This window comes from Bombus terrestris, chromosome 6 (assembly GCF_910591885.1).
Source record: "Bombus terrestris chromosome 6, iyBomTerr1.2, whole genome shotgun sequence".
Taxonomy (NCBI): Eukaryota; Metazoa; Arthropoda; class Insecta; order Hymenoptera; family Apidae; genus Bombus; species Bombus terrestris.
Genome location: NC_063274.1, coordinates 5,421,449 through 5,443,796, shown reverse-complemented (window position 1 = coordinate 5,443,796; position 22,348 = coordinate 5,421,449). Strand labels below are relative to the sequence as shown.

The following is a 22,348-nucleotide window of genomic DNA, read 5'->3' as shown; positions in this document are numbered from 1 at the left end:
TGAAATAAAGACGCGATTTCGTTATTACTATGCAAGCTCTTAGAGTTATTTACCAGATGCTACGTGAGAGTCTGCAAATAACAATTACGTATAATAAATGTACCACTTACAGTATGGAAAATATTAAAATCGTTTCTCAAAACAATTATACCACAATAACTCCAATTAGACGCTAATGTCTGAGTAATTTTTAAAACTAACAAATTTGAATATCAGTAACTGCGTGTTATAATGTAGTCATTATGTACTTGTAGCTATAAGATGTATGTGACTTTAAATAGATAAATGATAAATAGATAAATTCAGTTGTCTATTACATAACATGATCTGAAATAAATTACAAGATGTTAACGAAAACAAAAAATAATAATGTATCATAGTAAGATACAAAGTATTAATTTGACTCTTTCCGATACATGTCAAAGATTGAACAAATTTACGTAAAAAGAAAAATATTATAAAACGATACTACGCAAGATAACTGTTGCAATATATGCTCTATGTCTGACATTATAAAAGGGAAAGGTGAATGTAAAGATAAAGTCATGGTCATAATGATAAATACATTATTTTGTGTCCCTAGTTTAACAGGTTTTAAACCTGTTCGTAACATTTTTCATAAAGTATCATTCGTCTAAAAATGATCCAAAACATTCAAGAATGATAAAAAGTCATCGCCCTACGCATGTTGACATTTTTAATCTCTGAGCATCCAAGTGAAAGTTCGCCAATAAGAAAATCCTAATTCCCCTCATATATCCTTATTCGCATATACTATCCTCATCACGCTACCAATTATTCTCACGTTTCAGTATGCCCAATTTCGTAATCGTTCTTATCGCGTGTTGCCCCGGCTATCGGGAAATCGCGAATTAACACGAACCACCACGAAGCGCGTCCTCGGTCGTTCCTCGACAGAAATCGTCAATTTCCGTCGAGTTCCGGCTCTAGCACGAGGCGTCGGTTTCTATCTTAACGAAACGAATCTTCAAATACTCGTCGAACGTGGTGCAGACAACACACGAAGGTAATACGTAATTGTGTCCAAACTGAAGTATCTGTCACTTGTCATTTGCCAAAGAAATCCGTTCATATATCGTACGTATTATTTTATACTTACCTCATCGAGAGTGGTTTTCTAGTGGCCAAGCCGCGTCGTAGTCAGCTCCTCATTCTTCCTTTCTTTTTTTCCTTGATAGCCAACATTGTAGCCATGTGTACACGAACGTGGCTGCTCTGCAGAACGATCACCGCCATGACACACAATTCCCCGTTCCCGCGGTCAAACACTCCGAAACGAACATTTCACGATCTCACTAACACACGCGCGACATCCAGCGGGATCTTTTTGGCAGCCGGCAACAGGTCGCGGTAGTCGCTATCCCGAACTCGTGACACGGGTCGTCGTGTTATTGTTTATTGTTCGGTCCACGATGAAATTGTAGCGTCGCGTCGGTAGTGTCGGGGTCTTGCCGCTACTCTATTTCGGTCCTCTCAGGTAGGAGAGCAGAGACAAACGTAGTCTGGTTCGAACGAATGCTTGGAGACACTATTAACAAAGAATAAGAACCACTCTGTAGACTGAAAGAGAGAAAAAGAGAGAAAAAGGAATAGAGACGACGGTGTGAAACAGAGAAAGAATGAGCGTAAAGGAGAGAAGAAACACGAGACTGAAGCCAACGGCTACCATTATAAATAGTTGCGATCCACTAGCGATGGGAGTGATACTCTTTCGTCCACCAGGTGGAACAACTGTACATAGCGCCAATTTTATTTTGTTGAAAAATTATGATAATTGTACGATTATAATAAATATAAAAAATGAAAATGAAATATCAAGTATAAAGCAAGTAGCTTGAAAAATCAATTCTGTAGTATAGGTGTAGTTTGTTTGAAATTGTATCGTTCCCATCACTATCGGCTGAGTAAACTAGAGTGAGATGAACGAAAGCAAGAAAGAGAGATAGAACACATCAACGGAAGTATGTACGTGAGAAGAAGAGAAACAGACAATGGTCTCTCGTTTGCTCTACCTCTTACGTTTTGCGTCATTGTACCGTCACTGAAGTCTGTCTTGAATTTTAACGAACTGCGGTCCTAACATGTAAATTTGCATGATTTCCTGTCGACGAACGACGATCGCCAATTTTGTAGTTTCACTGAAGTAATTGCACTGAACTATGATATGAGAACTATTGGGTCGATAATACATACATAGTAACAAATTAGCAAATTTATTAATCAATTTCATAATCAACGTTAACAAAATCAAATGTCAATGAGTATATCTTCATTAAAAGCCATGTTTATGAGCAACATAATCCATGTTTATTAAACCAAGAGGACTATTATAATTATTAGTTTTCGGTTGATTTACAAAGCGAATACGCTTTTTCACAAAAATATAAAACAAACTAGCAAATTACCTCAAAATAGATCTCCAAAATGATTCATTTTCAGAATGTTTTTGTATCTTGAATCAATTTGTTGACACATAGTTAAATGTAAACAATTTCCAAATTATAGAAACAATTATTTGATACTTTTCTCAGCTTGAGTTCTCATATAATATATCCAAATATTTCTTTTGAAGCCCGAACTTCGTGGCGTACCAAAATTCGCACGACAACTATCATTACACGCAGATTCCGTATTGTTTATTTTAAGGGCGTTTGTTGGCAGCACTTGAGCGTTTTATACCTGTTTATAAGTTTTGGCGCGAATCCGAAGCTCCATGACGATTGTCGGATACGTGTTTATCATAGGGTCATAAATCGATTAATATATTTCTGTTTTACTCATATGTTGATATGTTATTGACAAACAAAACAACGCGCTATCGATAAAGTACGAGTGTCATCAATAAAAACAATGTGAATTATCGGCAGTGTATATGTGCTAATAATTATATTCATCAAAAACGCTTGTACTCGTAATAAAGGAATACTCGAAGAAAAGGTCAACTAAGAACGGTGAAAGAAGATCAAGAGAAGAAAAACTGGCATTATGATAATTTTCATGATTAAGCCATTAATCTCATCCGTATCCGTATTTCTCTACGAGACAGGAAGCAAGGTTAGTGGAATGCAAGGGCGCGGACGAAAGTTTTTTGACTCCCACGATGCACATATGTAAGTAGTAGGAACTTTAAAGGGGAAATTTCTTTGCCTTCGCGAACCACACAGATTGCACACTATGTATTTTGCTACATTCTTTTTCGTAATTTCCGAATTTATTGCTAATAAAATTTGCCAGCAAAAGTAAGAAAAAAATCCAGTAATAATCAATGTGTTAATGTCTTGAATAATAAAGAGTTAAATAATAAAAACACTATTGAAGTCTTGAATTCGGAACAGTTTTTTCCATAGGCCTCTTAATTTACAATCGTGATTACAAGTGTCAGTGTGCGTAACAAATCAAGGTCTTCTCCTGGGGTAGGAAAGTTTCCTCGCGGAAATCGTACACGATAAACCTCTTCTTTTTTTATTTTGATAATGTGTGTGCGTGTATTTTTTGTACAATATAATAATAATAATTGTAGTAGTAATAGAAGTAGTAGAGTAATAGTAATAGAAGTAGTAGTGGTAGAACAGCCGAGAGGTAGTAACAGCGTGTTTTATCTCACCGGAATTCTCACCGTTATAGGTTAGATTTTTTCACGGAAAAATATAACGTGTAGACCGTTCGTCTTTCTTTCTTGAACCGTCTTCGTACGATTACTCCGATGTCGCAATAAAAGCTCAAAACAAAAAGCTACCTATAACAACGAGATTCTGGGAAAATGGTTCGCCATTGTTGTCTCTACTGTAGCCACGACTATTATATTTCAATGGTTCGTAGGATGTTTCGATATTTCTTGGTGATCGATCGATTAAATCTTTGGTTAGGTGTTGCTGATCTTTGGAAAGAGGCGTCTATTCTTCCTCTTCCTCCTCCTCCTCCTCTTCCTCTTCCTCTTCTTCTTCCTCCTCCTCTTCTTCTTCTTCCTCCTCTTCCTCGCCTTCACCCTCACCCTCCTTCTTCTCTTCCTCTTCTTCTTCCTCCTCCTCTTCCTCCTCCTCCTCTTCTTCTTCTTCGAATTGTGGTTCCTCAAGCTCTTCGTCTTCAGCCGCAGCCTTCACGTCTTCTTCGCCTTCTGGAGATTCGGGGTCTCCTGGTTTCTTGCCTGGCCTCTCGCCGAACCACTTCGGCAATTTCGCTGTTTCAAAGAAGAACATAAGATATGTCCGTTATATAATCGATGATATTTTAATTCGTGTTGGTAATTTTTAAAAATATATCTCGATCGATGACAGAGAAGATTTGTTGGAAATTGTCTTGCACATAAGGATATGTTTAGAAAAAAGATGGAGAGTATTATAAGAATGAAGAATAAGATTCTAAAGTCGTAGAAAGTTACGTTTTCCACGGAAAATAAACAAAGAATTAAATGTACAGGCACATGCTTTCAATTTTCTGAAAGGTTCTTCTCGCTTTTCATCGAGCAAGGTTCTTCAACGTTGGCAAAATATACTTCACTCTATGGCCGTTGCAGTCTGCCCTAGTTTTTAGAAAATACTGTGGCTGGTCAGGTTTCAAGACCCATGACTCGAGCAAACGCACACCGAGATACATAACATAATAAACAGGTAAAAGATAGCAAAGTGCTTTTTCCATTAGTATATTTTCGTTTGAACAGTTGATACACAAATTATTTGAAACACGCGAAATATACGTAGATCTATGATATTCTTTCCTATTCGAATTCTATAGCCAATAGTCTTCCTTTTTGAAACCAATATTTTTCCACCTTTTTTAAGTCACGATCTCTTTTTATGATAACTAGATAGCCTCTGACCTTGACAACCCCTTCCCTCGTTTACAAAAGAAACATTCTTCATAAAGTAAAAAAAATATATTAAAAATAAATATTCCAAAATATTTAATATTTCCATCTAGAAATTGGAAACCCAGTCTTTAAAGAAATCTTTTTTCAGATACTTTAACCACTTAATGTGTGATCTCACTCCTCCTTTATAAAAAATATTCTTAATAAGGTACAGAAAACAGATAGGAAATTAAAAATGGTTATTCTAGAATATAATTCTAATTTAATAATTAGCAGTGAATATCTTCAACTATATAAAAATAACCAAAACAGTACTCAAAAATGTCTTTCCCACAGATTATGAAGCTCAAGTTTGAAAATATAAAAAAATATACATTTCTAACAAATGAGGTGTTGCGTTTGCTCGAAGATGAAGCTAGCATACATACTCTTCTGACGACCAAGGAATTGTTCCTTCTGTTGAGCCCACTGCTTCTCTATGGACTCCTTCTGCTGTTCGGTCAGGCCCTGCAACATTAAGGGACAAAGTGGCATGCTAGGATACATCGTCACACGGGGCACTCGCCTGGTCTCTTTCCTCGGTTTTCAAAATATTGCTGTATAAATTCTCCTTATAAATGAGCTTGGGGCTTGATAACTAGCAGGACAAGTCAACGAACCCTAGTATTACGCTGGAACCTGCTTTTTGTATATACATATATGTACATGTCGGATGTTTAAGTTAAACGAGTACATTTACGATTCCAAAAGAATTACATACATATTAACCATCCATTAGCTTGCATTAATTACGTGGTACAAATTCTTATATTCTCTTACACAGATTTTTAATTAGTCACTCTACTAAAATGTCAAGCCACGAAGAATGTTTGATAGAAACATGTCGATGTGATAAGATTCTGAGCATGACTGAAGTTTGTATTTAAAGTAATTGTATTCTTTGCTTTAGAAGCGTAAAAAAATAGAACTTGAAGCGTAGAGTCTTTCGCTTCGCATTCGATGTGTTTCGTATTCGGTTTTCTAAATGAAAGATTTCTTGACAAATGTTCTTCCTGTATACGGGACATCCACGAGACAATCAAGATGATGGATACATAATTTGCATCTGTCGTAAACATCTTGTCGCTATGTGATCTTATGATTGACACTTATTCTAAGACTCGTGGTATAAGTTCTTCCGTTCGTGATCGTCATATCCATGCTTGTTTCAATAATAAATTATGGGGAGATGCGATGAATTACGATCAATGAAGGATGAAATGTGAGTACTTTACTTTATGGAACGAAACAACAAGAGCATAACAACACTTCCAACGATCTCTATAGTCTAAATCTACTATTTATTAAATGGAGTCCAACACGAATTAGAATCACGATCATTTCAACGGTCCTAAGGCAAACGAAGAGGGGGCAAAGGGCTAGGGGTACAACCAGCAACGCAAGCAAAAGGGGTAGTACACTGACAGAGAGCTCGATAGGACTCACTTTTGTTACGCTTCATGAACTGTTCTGTTTTCTGTTTCCATAGTTTCTCGTTGTACTCCGCTAGAAGCGTGTCATAGCCCTGCGATTCAATTGACATTCTTCTGTGATCATCTTTTTTCAACTATTATCTTTCTACGACTACTTTTTTAACGAGCTGTGTCGCTTCTTCTTTATCCCTCGTGATATCGTATCTCTTATTATTTATTTTACTACGTCTTTGACCATATATCACTGTGATAAAATCTCTTTTCTTAATAATCTTACTCCGAAACATTTATATACATATAGGTTTCAATTTTGTACTCATAATAATATTTCTTCAGATAGCATGCCTTTCCCATTTTCTCCGATCACTGTTATTATTAGATCTTGAGATCTCAAATCGGGTAAAATTTATTTTATCGCATATCTGGGTCAGCTGAATATTCGAAGAATCAGCGACTGATCGAATCTATGGGAAATATACTTACACCCTCGAAGAGCTTCTTCTTATCGTCATAAGACCTGGTATCCACTCGACGTTCGTATTTGGAGGCCACTTGGATCTTAGGCTACGTAAGGAAAATAATTGTACAGTATTAAAGGATTTCATTGCGAAAACGTATTATATTTTATCTTTTTATATCGTTTAAACGTGCTACTTACGGGGTACTTGCCGGTGAGGGCTTCGGGATCAAGACCTTTCTTCAAAGCCTTGTGCCTCAGTTGCTGCTTCTGACGTTCCTTTAATTCTTTAAGCTAAGAGCAAACAGACAATTATTCAAAACATTCCGATGCTTACAAACATAAATGTACGTAATATACATGTATGCAGAATGTATTTGTGGGATCAGCACCCAAAGGAGAGGATCATCAGCGAACGATGACGTTTTGTTTAACATAACCGACCACAAACACTAAGAACCTCCCTTCTAGTACTATCCCCTAGTACTATCTTTTACAGTTGCTACATATTCATGTATTTTCACTCACGTCATAGTCCTGGCGTTTCTGTCGCTCTTCAAGATCATATTTCTCGGTCTCCAGCTTGACAATGGTATCCCAGAGTTCGGTAGCCTTGAACCGGAGCTTCTCAATGGACATACCATCGATTTCCAAGGGTTTGATGCGAATGCTCAGCGAAATCTTCTTTTCCTCTTCCAGCTGTTCTTTCGTCTTGTTGCGTTCCAGTTGCGCCGACGTAAGGTTACCCTTTATCGAACAGAAAAATATATTAATAACATTCCAACTATATGATCTTATGCTATCGCACGATATATGTATTTCAAAATTTCAAATTTCTTCGTGGGAACGATACGAACTGCTAGATCTTTCCTAGTGATGGTAAAGTTGGGGCCCTTCTTGTTCGCTTGATCTTTCATCGCTTGCATCATAGCCTGACGTTTCTTTTCTGATTCTTCCAAACGTCTGGATAAAAAGGTTGTATTTTTTTATATGTTGGACATTATTTGTCTTACTATATTAGTTAGATATATATATATATATATATAAGATTTGGTGAAGGCAAACACGTACTTTCTCTTTTCCTCAATATCGCGTTGCTTCTTTTCCTCTGTAAGTTTAAGAAAACATCAGCAAAATCTCCAGAAAGAAAATCGGGTAATCTCCCGAAACAATATCGAAACAGGAAAAGAACGGAAAAGAATAGAATAAACCCACCGATTTCACGTTGGCGACGTTCTTCCTCCTCCTTCTTTTTCTGAGCCAATCTCTTCTCCTCGTCCGCGCGAGTAATCTTGCGCTTCGCTTGCTTCTCCTGCGAACAACACGAAAGGAAGCAATGAATAATATAGATTCATGGAAACGTAACAGAAAATATACTACAGTAGCGTACGAATGTATTCAAATACTTGTAGGCTTTACGCACATGTATATATTATTTGTGCATTGGTAAAGTTTGAAACAAGTATGAAAATGTACGTAAGCTAAGTATTGAAACAGTCATTTATCTGTAGTATTAATATACCTTAATATGTAATGAAACCATTATTAACACTTATTACGATGTATACTAATTTTTTACTATTACTATTTTATATATGTTTTTAGAGTAAATATCTTATAACTTCTTTATACATTTCCAGATTGCTTTAAAATTTCGCCAATGCCAAATTCGTTTGACAATTATGATAATCGTGTCTCGTTGTCACAGTGTTGAAGAACTTTCGAAACGTTTTGTGTAACACATACAATATATGCACAGACATTGTATATGGTGATGGTCTACTACTATATGTCTAGAAAGTGACAACGAAGGAAATCTAAGGTTGTTTTATGAATACGAACCTTCAATCTCTTCAGTTCTTCCTCCTCCTTGGCTCTCTGTTTCCGCCATTCTGCGATGTATTCCTTAAGCTGTTCGTCTAGGTCGCTCCTTTTCTGTTCTTGCCTCTGTGTAAACGGGAAACGACAGAATGTAAATACGTGCCGATACTAAATCTCCCCGATATATCGTATCTACGAGATCTCGGGGACAGATCCCAGATCTTCTCCTCACCTTCATAAACTCGATATTCTCCCCAGACTCCCTGATGTAGGCCGGAGCGAAAACAAAAGTAACTTTCTTTAGTTCCTGTCGCTCGTCCTCTGAGAGATCTCGTAAGATCTTCCAGAACTCCGATACGCCACTCTCACGTTCCACTTTCTATTATTTATTACACTTCATCCATTCTCTCTCGTGGCGAATAATTTTCTTTCTTTTTTTAGCTTATTTTCATGTTTTTGTCTTTTTCCTGCTTTTTTCTTTTCTTTCTATTTTTTTTTCTTTTTTTTTTTTTTTTTATTCTTTTCCTTTTAGTTTTTTCTCGTCACACGCACGTAACAACCAGACAAACAGACAGACGCACACACAAACGGACACAGACGGGCGAATGGACGGACAGACAGAAGAGAAAATTGAAAAGTTTCTGTTTAAGCATATGGACAAATAAAAGAGAATTAGGTGCACGATGTAAGAAAGTGAAGTGTAGTTTTAGAAAAAGAGAGAGAAAGAGAAAGAGAGAGATGTTAATAAGTTTACGAGGGTTGAGGGAAACCGACGAGTTTGTTGCCAGAGAATCCATTAGACTCCCACGGAACAGGATATTGGAAAATTGATGGAAGGTTTTAGCTAGAATTATGCGGTCACTTGAATTTAAATTTTGTTTCGGGGCTCGCGAGAATAAGATTTTACGCTTGCACAAAAACTCAGAAAAGACTTCGAGAATCATTCGTCTTTAACGCAAGGAAAATTACTAAAGTAGAAAGTAAAAAACGTCTAATGTCTGATATTCAAATTACAATTCATAAGCATCGAGGCATTTTGGTCAATCTGCGCTACCAAACTGAATTGTTTCTCGCTGCTTTTATTTTCTAATTATTTCAATATAAATCATGTACGTTGAGCGATAGTAAAAATATCAAAAACGAAAAATACTAAGGAGTCGTCTTAACGAGTATTTGGAGGCATTTCAAAATTCAAGGTATTCTCGAATATGTGCAGACACGATATCGTTGGTCAAATTACATCACGTGGATCGGGTCCAGGATAACTTTAAAATAAGGGAAGAATCTCTAATTATAAAGATGATTCCGCCGTTGCGGAAAATAGACGGCTTGTGGATTTTTGGATCTCGATGATGGAAGAGACACATGGGATATTTGTATATCGGTTCGAGTTTAGTTCTTTTAGCTGGAAACAGTAATTCAAAAGCCGTTCGAGACCAAGCGATTAAGCATTTATACAGAAAGCAATTTAGCAGGTTCGAAGAGAAAATTTTGACAGATCTGAACAGCGTACGATCGGGACAAGAATATTCCTATTGAAATTAAAATTACAAATACAAAATTTCTATCCGCCAATTAGAGCTTCGAGTTTCTTTCGAAAAATAATTTATATACCTTGAGATGGTAATATTAATACGATAATGTTTCCTGACAAAATATAATCAAAATAAAAATAAAATTAAATAATCGAAATAATAAAAACGAACAATAAAAATTAAAGTAATAATCACAAGTGTAAATAATAATTGTACGATAAAAGTGTATGTATCATTTTATCGAATAAAACGATTTCTCATAATATATCACAAAGACGATGATAAAGGATAATTGGGAGAGAATTGGAGATCTAGCATTCACTCTTCTTCTCGTCAGACATTTTCTTCTTCTTTCCCAACTCAAATGCAAGCAACACGCACAGTCGCCGCCGTTATCAGCGTCATCGCTGTCGTCATTCTTATTATCAATTATTATCCACAACGCCTTAAAAAGCCACAGTCGAAAGCCGAGGTGCTGGCCAATTTACATACATGAAAAATGAAGTCTCGACGATCGTGTCATGTAGAAGAGTTGCTGAATGTTTGTGAAATAATTCCGATCTCAGCTATTTTCAATCAGGGGAAATACAAAAATACTAGTCTCTAATAATTCATATAATACAATAAATATTTTAATGTTATCGAATATTATCATATTCAACGCGAGTACTTTGAAAAATGAAAATGACCGAGTGGGACCGATTCCAAAAGTTGCTCTGGGTCAGTTTTATTCTCAAGTGAAAACCACAATATAATAAACAACGTTTAACATCGTTGGCAATGTAACACGAATGTTGCACAACGATATTATGAAACTGCTCGGCAAATTACTTGAAATATTCGGCCTTTTGCATCCATCATAACGATTCACAAAAATTCAGCGACCCTCGACTAATTTGGCCGATCTTTCTGCGACAATTGCTGCGGGTCGATTGATTATGGCGCAAAGTCGAACATAATTAACAGAACGTGACAAAGATGGGAAGACTGGGTGATCACCAAAGTGACAGAAACCAAAAAAACACGACTCCTTTGGAAACGTAGGAGACAAAAAACACGACATCAAAGTGGGTAGAAGTTTTAACGAGATGAACGGGTAAAAAGATCGGTTTTCGTGGACTCGTGGACACGTATGTATCGTATACACATATGTAGGTGTACGCGTGTAACAGACACACGGTGATTATATACAGAGCCGTTAATTCGTGATTAATCAAGAATATAGAGAGACAAAAAGAAAAAACACGAGAAGGGGGTAAAAGAGACAGATAGATAGACAGACAGAGAGAAACATGAGCTTGGGGGCGGGGGTTGGTTGCTTCGAGCACTGATCACGAATTATTAGACCATATTTATCTTCTTCTTGGCGGGATCGAGACACATTACGTATACATATTATTACACAGAGTTAACAGTTATTTTTTTTTTATCGAATTTCCAATGGGTATCAAACAGCTGTTGCGACAAAAGAGAACATACGAAACGTATAACACGAGGGTTCGAACGGAGGAAACAAATAAAAGACAAATAAAACAAAAGGAATTTATAGTTTCAAGCTGCACAAAAAGAAAATATGGTGAACGTTGAACACGCATTCTGAAAAGAAAAAACAAATTTTCCGATAATCCGAGAATATTATTCTTTAGATTTAACTTCAGAACTCAAATTACCATTAATGAAATTTACATTTACCGCGGGTAATGCGTTCGATTGATTACAAACTAAATAAAGTGTTTGTTACAATGCAATAATAACAGTAACATTGTAGTGTAATAATAGAAATTTGAACAGAATGATAAATTTTAAAGGCGCGTTAGATGGCGATAGAGAGATACCAAACGATGTTTCAGAATAAATCATACTCGAAGTATTAATACCGATTCTTGGCATGAAATAAATATCAAAGCTGACAATGGCTGTATTCTTCCACCGAACTGTTTGTTCGTTAATTACATTACATCACAGTGGAACGTGAAACATTTCGAACGGACACCACAGCTTTGGTATAAGAATAAACCGCATTACGTTATCGTACACATATTTATGAAACGTTTGGCAATCGTCCAACCGACGCAAGTTATATTAGTTGCGCGCACCCCTTATGCAACTGCCATCGCATAATACGGTCAAAAGCCTTAAAACTTTTCGATTAAACAACGTTAAATCGCCCGTACATATTTACGTGGACAAGATTGCTTTTAGTTGTTTCGAATGGTCAAGAACCTCCAGCGAAAACAACCAACTATCTACAAAAACCTTTAAACGTTCTTTCATTTAACACGATAAAAATTTTCACCGAAACGATTCGTATACCAGTAAATGTTCGTGTGAACGTATAGACAACCACCTTTAATTAGCTTGAACGGTCAAAAACCTGTAGCGAAAATACTCAATCGTTTACAAATATCTTTGAAAATATCTTAACGCGATAAAAATATCCAATAAAATTTTTTCAATTTTCCTTACATATACATACAATGTTATCACAGTATCGAACAGTAGAGTGTAAAATTTAAGAAATATACTTTCCAAGGTAAGATTTTAATCATCACAGTCACCTGTAGAAAAATTGGTCAGCTTTTAAGCTCGTCGAATCGTTCGTTCGAAAGATTCGCTCGAACACTATAACTTTCCTTCGTTATAAATTTTCTATCGTATAAATCACTATATGAGGAAAGATTGCGAATTATATATCAATACTTGGAACAGATAGATTTGTAAGAGTAGAAAATTCAGATGATACGATGAACCGTACCGTTTGTTCGTCTCGTTCCCGCCAAAAATTCGAAAAGAAGCGCGGACTTGGGGATATTTGTGAGAGCGGCCGAAGAACAAAGAAAGTATTATTGACGTGTAATAAACAACCTTCGAGATTCAACTTACTTTTGGGACGCCCTACCCCTACAAAAAAAGAAAGGAAAGGCACATTAATAACAATCGCAGTCTTTCGGGTTTCTTTGCAGACGGGTTACTTTGGGACTGGCGGAAGCCCGCGCAAACTACATTCCGCTTGGCTTATTGCTTCTTTCTCTTACTCGTTCTTTTTTTATCTTTTTTTCTGTTATCTTATACGTTCCCGGTTCGATTAAAGTCCTGAGAGCCGATCGGTCGAAGAACGGCGTTGTTAAAATTGACGACAGTCTGCCGCGTTCCACCCGCTTTTATTCTCCTCGGTTCCTTCTTTTTCTTTACGACAGTATTCGTAGGAAAGTTTCGCGTTCGCTGGCGAAGACAACGAAGCGCGAACCTTCGCGTGTCTCACGAGCGTGTTCTTATCGACTTTTTCGCAGACAACGTAAAACAGGAGAACAGGCAGCCTACCGTCTCTTTCGTTCGAACGATTTTGTCATACATACGTGTACTCGTGCTTTGGAAAAGCTACGCGCGCATAGGTTTTTTTTTTCTTTTCGTAAAAAGCCTTTTTCCACAGACCAGAATGCGATAACAAAACGACAATTATGCGACAGACGTAATACGCAGAAAAAACAAGAACAAGTTAGGTGTGGTAAAGGCGTGATGGGCGATTTATTCTGCCTTCGATCTTGCTTGAAAAATGAAACGCTTGATTGGATGTTAATAACGTTCAAGAAACAGCGGAAAATCGTCGAACCTTTTGACCGTTGAATAAATAATTCTATAAATATGGAACTCTTCGAATTGACAACGAGGGCGGATAGATGGATCGTATTTATCATTAAAAGAAATATCGTATTGATGTCACGAAGCTCATTCGAAATATCTGAACTTTTAGTTGCGCTTAATTTAAGTCGTATTTATCATTGAGAAGAGAATTATATTGGTATCACGAACGTTAAAATTGAAACAAATATAAAAGAAATCAAATAATATATAGCTTAATATCGTTTTGCAATTACTTTTAACACACTAGCCGGTTATCTTGGTTATTTTAATCTTAGACAAAGATAACAGAAAATAAGAATATATCTGCTTGAACAGGTCACACCGTACGTTAATTTTAACAGATTATTTGGTTATCGTAGGCTTCAGAATAGTAGAGTGTTAATTTTCAAAGATATACTTTCGAAAGTAGAATTTTAATCGCCATAGCCATCGATTGGAAAATTGTTCACTTTTCAAGCATTCGTATACGGTGTAAATGTGTGTATCATTCGTAACGACCAAAAAATCACGCTAACTAAAATCTCTGAGACGTGTATCAAACAGAACAAAATAGCGGCGTAATAGACATATGTACTCGTTCAACCATCGACACAACAACAGCGACACAGCATCAAAGATAATAGAAGATAGTGGACGGACCAAATAACAGAGAAAAATGAGGTCGAATAGGCAAAGAGAGATTAAAAAACGAGGTTTGTCTCTGTCGTTTCCATTTCGCTTCTCGACCATAAATTCACCGATAATTACGTTCACGATGTCCCTAAAAAGAACATACTGACAATCGGAAGACAAATACTGTAAAAAAGTAAAGTGAAAAATATCAAAACAATAAAAAAGAAGGAAAAGAAAAAAAAAGAGATAATGTACTCGCAAAAGTCGGATTCCCTTTGAGGAAAAAAAAAATATCTCAAGACAGTATATCTCGTGTACACGGGATCGCGATTTACGAACAATAGTTTTAAGTGCAAAAGTGATAAAAAAGCAACAGCGACACCGGTACGTTTCGCTGATGCTAAAGTGGAAAAGGCCATTTTTCACCGCCACTGTACGAGCAACGACATCGAATCGTTTTAACGTTTAACTCGAAAATTCCATCTAACCGGCAAAGAAAACGATTCGTACGATTTCTCGGTAGAGTTATCAAGTCTCGATAGATGAGAAACGCAAAAATTCTACGGTTGACAAAATGTATGGAGAAAAAGAAAATAAAAGAAAAAGGAGAAAGAAAGAGAACCGTCGCGAGATGGATAATAAAAAGAGCGCTAAAATGGTATTTGAATTACACGCACGACCGAAGGACAGAAGAGACGATTGTTATAAATCACGAGAAAAAAAATCGGATTCTTCGCGGAAATTATTCATGTCCGTTGTTTGATAAAATTTGCTGTTGAATGGCAGAAAAGAGGTACGAACAAAAAAGAGCCAATGATTAACGATAAATGCTCAAATAATGCTTAAAAAGGAGTGTCTTTTTGCGGAAAAAGATCAGGTCGATCGCGTTGACAACGAAGGAAGCGAAAATGATGATCTCGCGGCAGAATGTACGTTTCGTTGGACAAAAAAGTACACCGATGACAAGAAAAAGCGTGAGAATAAAAATACGGTACAGAGCTAAAGAGAAAAAACAGACTTGATCGTGTCTTACAGCGCAGAGTAAGATGTACCACGTGGAAAAATAAAAACAAAAAATACGTTACATTTATACAAAGAGAGATGTATGTAAGAGCGAGATAGCAGACAGATATACAATACTAAACTTGTATGAGATACAAGACAACAACCACAACAACAGCAATAAACGGTTAAACGATTAACAAAGAAGAAAATAGAAGAAATGAAAGTGAGAGAGATAGATAGAGAAGAAAGAAAGTAAGTAAATAGAGAAAGAGTAAAAGAGACTAAGAAAAAAACGAGAGAAGTGAACATTGCCAAAATAGCTGCCTGAACAAGATACAAGGCGAACGTAGAATTGTTTTCAAGAAAACTTACTCGATCTTCCTCTCCGGCTGCCTTTGATTTTGCAATTTGTCAATTCGCGCCGCGTTGGTCGTTTGGTCGATGGTGATTGGCGGTTTTGATTGATTGGTCGGTTGGTAATTTTTTTATATATTTTTTTTTTTTGTGTATTGTATTGTGAAGATATCAGTCGAAGGGGCGGATTGTTATAGATAGAGTTGCGAACAGAAAAACAGAGAGAAAAAACGAAGATCATAAACCAAAGTCAAAAGATAATGGCATCGATAGGTGTCTACAGTGGAGTCTACTAACAGGTCGATAAATCGGACACTGGTAATTATTCTTTCCCCTCGATCGTGTTCTCTTTTCATTGCACGTGAATGTTACAAGAATCGCCAAGAAATATCGGCCCCGTTAAAAATAATGGATAACGCGATTCCGGAAGATGCATCCGCGTTTCGTTTCAACTAGCTCGCGAAAGGATATTTCTCGGCAATCCTACCGTTCCATTCGAAACGACTCAATATTTTTCTTCGATACCACTCGAAATTGTTTTACTTCAGACAAATTGCCACTGGGAAGAAAACATTGAATCGTGTTTCGTTGTTGCGCAAACAAATGGACGCTGGCAGAGAAAGAAAAATTCCACTCGCGAAACTGTAAACGGACCGTAATTTCTCGAGATTCTCTAGATTCTTGAACGGTTAGAACATAAAACGACATCGATGATTTAATATTCGATTCGAGGTTCGTAGATACCGCGCCATTCGTTTGCTCTATTTTCGCGAGAGAAGCACGACTGATTCTAATTTTAACAATAGTTCGAGAGAGATCGCTCTGAGGCACGAACGTGATTTTTCGATACGACTATTATGCTTTCGAAAGTTTTGCTCTTCCGTGATGCCTAAAATCTGATTGGAAATTCCTCGAAGATCAAAAATTCTTTGTAAAATTTATGCTACGTGGAAATTTGTTCCTTTGTTATTTACTTATCGATGTGTGAGCAGAGTTAAATGAATGTGACGCAAATAACGATATTTCGTTTAATATCGTACGATTTCATAGCTAGGCGAACCTTACGAATATGAAAATCGTTAACTTTCGCGTTTCTATTATTTTACACTGCGATTACGATCAATTGCCTCCGAGGTGTTCGAGAAATTGTTTCCCCTTTTTTGCTGTTGTGTAAACTCACATTCGAGGCAACAAGATGGCACCGCCAAACCATCCGTCCTATTTTTGTAAAAGAAACACGTCTGGTCTAATTCTAACTGGCTTCGTGTTTCACGAGAAAACGCGGTGTTTAATATTTCGATGGCCAGAAAGTTACATAAATTTCCAACAATAACATTACTATAGATATACTCAAATTAAAAATCACTAAAACAACGTTACTTGCTTGTTAATAAACAATTTCCAATGTTTTATACTGTATTACTTAACGACTGATCAACGAATACAGAGGATCATACCTTCCAAAGTCTTGATACCGATCTTACGACGCGATCTTAATCAAATTTTGACTAATCAAGCTAACTACATTCGAATTAACCGTCAAGAACGATCCCTCTAGAGACCATAAAAACCTAAAAAAGATGACTAATTGGCAAGAATCTAACGTTTAGAGCACGATCAACGCTCGTTATGATCCGTTGCACAGCTAAAGGAGCCTAAAATCTAAAATCGAGATCAGAAAACGACAACTACGACTCCCTGGTGACTGCGCAGTGGTAGCAGACACCTAAACGCGGACACGCCTCTGGAACTTACTTCCTGGAATGAGAAAATGAGAGAACGTGGACGTTAGAAGTATTTTTGGAACGATCTCGAGGGATTAAGGAATTACCAGCAACACTTACGTTTCCTCGACCACCTCCTCCTCGCTGCTGTAAAACAGAAAATGGAAAATGGTATTTGTTAGTCACCGGGTACAGGTAAACGCGTACAAAGGGGCTATTAAATGAATAATAAAAAGAGAATACTAAAACAAAACTCGGGCTTTCGGGCAACAGGGGCACATTTTTATGGGTCTACGGGGCAAATGGACGTTTTCATGGGGCTGTAACTCGATCGCTCGCTAAAAATGAAATTCGCTCATCCTTAAAGTGAAATTTTTTACGTTTACACGACGAGCTGAAAATTATCACGGTGATGTGAATTAAAATTTCGAGAATTTCGGTCGAATCGTGTATTTCCATTTTTGAAAGTGTTTCAAAAAATATAACGAACTTTTATAAGAATAAGTTCAGAACTCACTCTTTACGAAAGTATTTTATAAAGAATAGCAAACAACTGGTTTATACCACTGTGATACTTGACTCTCTGTACAGTTTTGCTATTAAATTTATCGAGTTCAGATCGGGCAACGAGATTCAGAGGCACAAAGAGATTCGCAAGCGAAGACATTTTAACATGACATTTTTGGACACGTCTATTCAACATACTGTATACAGATCCAAAGTTCGATTCGATCGGACGACTCATCTTTAGGTGCGAACTGTGTTTGAATTTCATCGTTTTAAAAATAAACGATAACTGTTTCGTTTGCATCGACCATGACCTCGTTTCCCGTATGATAGTTCCATTAGCGTTATTTCAATATTTATACATCGAAGTATATCGTTAAACAATAAGTACTGCTATGCAGAAGTTTGGAACTTCTCTGCTTGACTTTTCAACGAAACGAACTTTATCCGAATAACATTTTAATTATGGCTCTCTAAATATAATTGATTACGTTTTCGATATTACGAACGAATAATATTAAGAATAAAATATTTATTTACTTTTAGAAATTCGTTATATTTGTTGAAACCCTAAGTGGCAACGAATATATCGTAAAATATAATCAGAAGATGGTACAAAGGAAACATTTTTAGCGAGCAATTTAATCAAGGAGATGACGTGCAACGATTACGATTTGCTCAACACAAAGACACGTGGGCGGGGGGAGGGTGGTTTACTTTCACAACAAAACTCTGGGGGGTGAGAATTGGACGAGGTACGTATCGATAATAACGTATTAAACAACAGGGGAAACATAATACGAGGGCACAAATCACGGAGAGATTTTTCATCTTACGTGGACGCAATTCGTTTTGTTGAGTACCGTTCATTGTGTGACAATGATCAACATCGAGAGGGGGCGGGGGGGAATCTCGGTAAATCCTCAACTTTCGTAGCAACCTGATTGATTCTGAGTTGCATCGAGAACATAAGTAACTAGGATTCAGTGACTTTTTCTCGACCCTGCAAATCGCCACTAAGAAAGACTGTACGTGATCTATCGACGACATATTTCTCTGACGCTTCCGATGGGCTATATATCGTACTATCTCTTAACTTAAAGTTACGTTCACCTCAGCTAAAAGATATCCTCGGCATTCCCCGTCACTCAAGAACTTCCGATTTCACGGACATTTCGACGATGCCCTTTGCTCTAATTTTAACCAACGTTCGACGAATCGTACTTACGTAACTTTCCACTTATCTTCGATTTGTCGATCGTGGACGTTTATTCTCTTACTTCTCTTTCAATGATTGCTTCGTTCACAGAATCAAATTCACAAGTCGTGACGAAGAATGTCGAGGGACTGGATTTAATATCTTTCAGAATATTTCCTCGTCGGCTTTCAATACTTACGAGTATTGCTCCTCGTCGTCAGACATGTTTGCTGGTGGTTACGGTACTGCAACACGCAAACAAACCACCGATTAACACAACGCATCCTTATCCGACAATTTCTTCGTTATATCTCGCATAGCGCATAGTTACTTAATCTTCGATCACAATTCTTTGCACCAACCGAGAAAAAAAACGATCGAATCGTCTATCTGAATGTTCCATCTTTTCCCAACTAAAGGATTTACGAAAAGTATTCTCGAGAGGTTACCACTAACAGGCTTGGAAAAAATATTCGGTCTCGTGTCTCGAAGAAAGAAAAATATTGCGGATGCACTCGCGGGCGGAAAGTCTCTCGGAAAAAATGGCCGATCGGTTGGCGCGCAGCGATTCGATCGTCCGTTCTCTGGAGGGCAGATATACGTGGCGCACTTCTCACAGCAAATTTTTAATAAACAACAAGCCAAGTGGCAAAAAGGGAAAGAAACAGAAGGTATGGACGAGAGACGAAGGGTGCACACGTTGAGCATAAATCGAACCTTGCTGCCGCGAGAAAGAGAAAGCTAGAAAAGAAAGGAAGAAGTCGAAGGGGCGAGACGATGCACTGCTGCAAAGGTAATCTGATATTCTGAGACGAGAAAGAGAGTGCCAGTTTGCTAACCCTGGCCGCAAGCTCGACGTCGCAAGCTCTATAAGGAGCCATCCCCTTCTCTTCCTCGTCGCTCTAATTTTAGAAAACCAACTCTACTCTTCTCTCTCTCTATCTCTCTCTCTCTCTTTTTCTCTCTATTCCTCTTTCTTCCTACGTTTATTGGCTTTTTCTTCTTCTCTCGCCCGTTTTCTTTCTTTCTTTTTTCTTTCTCTTTTTCTCGTCCGTTTGCCTCCCTCGCTCTCTATGGAAGTTCCTCCACCTTCTGCTCGATCTCGTCTTCGTTGCCGTTGTCGTCATCGAACTCGCTCATCGTTTCCTGTCTTCGCGAACAAATTAAGCTTCGACCTCCAAGACATTCTTTCTTTCCTTCCCTCGGCCCATTGACAAAGTTTTCCTCGTTTCTTTCCTGTTTTTTTTTCTTTTTTGATATCTTTTATTCTGTTGATACTACTTCCAGTTACAGTCGCTCGTACCGATAATTCGCTTACGGCTATTTTTCTTTCAATTCTTCGCTCGGAGCGAAGGATCGCGAAGAATCACGCACGGCTTGATTCGTCGAAGTTCAAGTCGATTGCAGGGATATTTTAAAATGATATCTCAGCTTCGTAGCGCTAATTTCGCAAATTACCCGGCATAGCGTTTAGACGTTACATGCTACGATGCATAATGCCACGCGATGGCTGACGCGTAGGAGTGGAAACAATATTATATAATTACACACGTCACGATCGAATGTCGTGAAACGGGATATTTGCCGTACATTTATAGGCGGTGAGTTATCAAGGAGCCAACGCGATTCTATATTCGTGCTCTTTGTTCTGCCGTTGTAGGAAAGGGAAATAATTTCATCCCTTACTCGTTATCCAATCTCAAATTCTTAACGCTTAATCTGTAAACTTAAACACGAGATTTGCATTTACGTTAAAGATAGATATTAGGATTTCGATGTATAGGATTATCCGATTGATCCGTACGAAATCATATAAAAGAAAACTATACACGTATCGTATAGGAGCTATATACATATATAAAAGTATGAAATTATGAAAATTTATGGATATAATATTTTTATAGAAGATGAGAATTATTTACAAAAAAAAAGTTGGTATCGTCGAAAAACTGATTCGATGTTTCAACTCTCCATTCGGTGGTAAACATTCTGACAAATTTGTGGAAATGAAGTAGCTTACGGTTTTATTTGTTCGCTCGTCGAACGTCAACATCCCTTGCTTTCCTTTTGCGATTTTATTAAACTAAAATCATATTCACGGAGCAACGAAGACATCTTCAATTTGCCGATAGTCAATTTCGAAAACGATCGAACGAGTCACATATTAATTGTCCCATCGTGGAAAAGCACACCGTGAAAGGCAAGCGGAAGGTGAAACTAAAACTCCAACGGAGACTCGGCAAGTTCTCCAGTAATAGTTGTTTCGAATATCTGCCGGAAATTTGTCCAATTATTCTCACTCGGAGAGTTTCCTCTTTGAAAACTCTGCCCGAGGTCAACGAGAAGTCTGATCTTCGAATAGTAGCTTCAGTAGATAAACTCACAGCATAGTCAGACACCACTTGCGCGCGGCTTTCGCTCGTGAATTCTCGCGAGCCTTGTATCTCTGGTCATTCGACATAAATTTACACAGAGCCTCGGGACCATCCTTTCAGCTGTTTATCGTCTATATCAGCCATCTATTGCGTTATACATCCAGTCAAGCTCAACATTGCACGATGGTTTTCAGACAGAAAATTTGACCGTCGAAGCGTTTGGTCCTCACGCCGGATCCGAACAGTTTCATCTTTACCCGTGGTCGTTTCACTTTCACACTCGGTTCCGTCCAATTTTTCGCTTTCCCTGCCCCCGTGATACATCAAATCGATCCACGCAACGGCAACGAAGACAACGAAATCCTCTCTAGTCAGCGACGTCGATCATACAATATCACTATAACCAAACTTATGCTAAGCATCGGTGATCAAACTGGTCACTGATTCGAAATATCCATATCGATCGTAGATCGACATGCAAACACGAGCGATCCAAGATCGAGTGAAAACATTCTCAAAATACGGATATACGTTATGTCACTGAATCAAACCAAGTTAAATAATGAAGCACATATCGAAGAGAAGAAAAAGAATAGAATGATGCTATTAGAAACTTACACTCGAACGGTGTGAATGTGTGTGGCAATGTTGTGTGGGTGGGTGGGAGATGTGTGTGTGTGTATGACGTGTGGTATGAGGGTTCGCCTCGGGGCACCAGCCGAGCAAGAGATGCTTCTCAACAGGCACGCACGGAAGAGCTTTTGCCGGTGGAATGTGGAGTCCGCGACAGCTCGAGCGGCTCTGAAGTCCTGCGATCA

At 37.7% G+C, this 22,348-nt stretch overlaps 1 protein-coding gene and 1 long non-coding RNA gene across 20 annotated transcripts; one reads left to right on the top strand and one right to left on the bottom strand.

The window, feature by feature from the left end:
* Positions 1 to 784: 784 nt before the first annotated feature.
* LOC110119350 lies at positions 785 to 3,738 on the top strand. Its single transcript, XR_002307763.2, has 2 exons — positions 785 to 1,098; positions 1,200 to 3,738. It is a non-coding gene; the product is annotated as an uncharacterized LOC110119350 (long non-coding RNA).
* On the bottom strand, positions 3,334 to 22,291 carry LOC100648673 (troponin T). 19 transcript variants are annotated; one of them, XM_048406952.1, is made up of 15 exons: positions 21,176 to 21,223; positions 19,355 to 19,400; positions 17,567 to 17,597; positions 15,745 to 15,765; positions 12,997 to 13,014; positions 8,811 to 8,841; positions 8,600 to 8,704; positions 7,973 to 8,069; positions 7,829 to 7,865; positions 7,615 to 7,720; positions 7,286 to 7,504; positions 6,959 to 7,051; positions 6,784 to 6,864; positions 6,314 to 6,392; positions 3,334 to 4,198 (listed from the first exon to the last, which is right to left on the bottom strand). In XM_048406952.1, exons 1-15 carry the CDS (start codon positions 21,206 to 21,208, stop codon positions 3,915 to 3,917), a joined length of 1,281 nt encoding a protein of 426 aa, XP_048262909.1. In that variant the 5' UTR covers positions 21,209 to 21,223; the 3' UTR covers positions 3,334 to 3,914. The 19 variants fall into 19 exon arrangements, with proteins under 19 accessions (XP_048262909.1, XP_048262907.1, XP_048262908.1 ...); XM_048406950.1 differs by lacking the exon at positions 21,176 to 21,223 and adding an exon at positions 20,245 to 20,310; XM_048406951.1 differs by lacking the exons at positions 6,314 to 6,392; positions 21,176 to 21,223 and adding exons at positions 5,257 to 5,335; positions 20,245 to 20,310.
* Between the last annotated feature and the right edge of the window lie 57 nt (positions 22,292 to 22,348).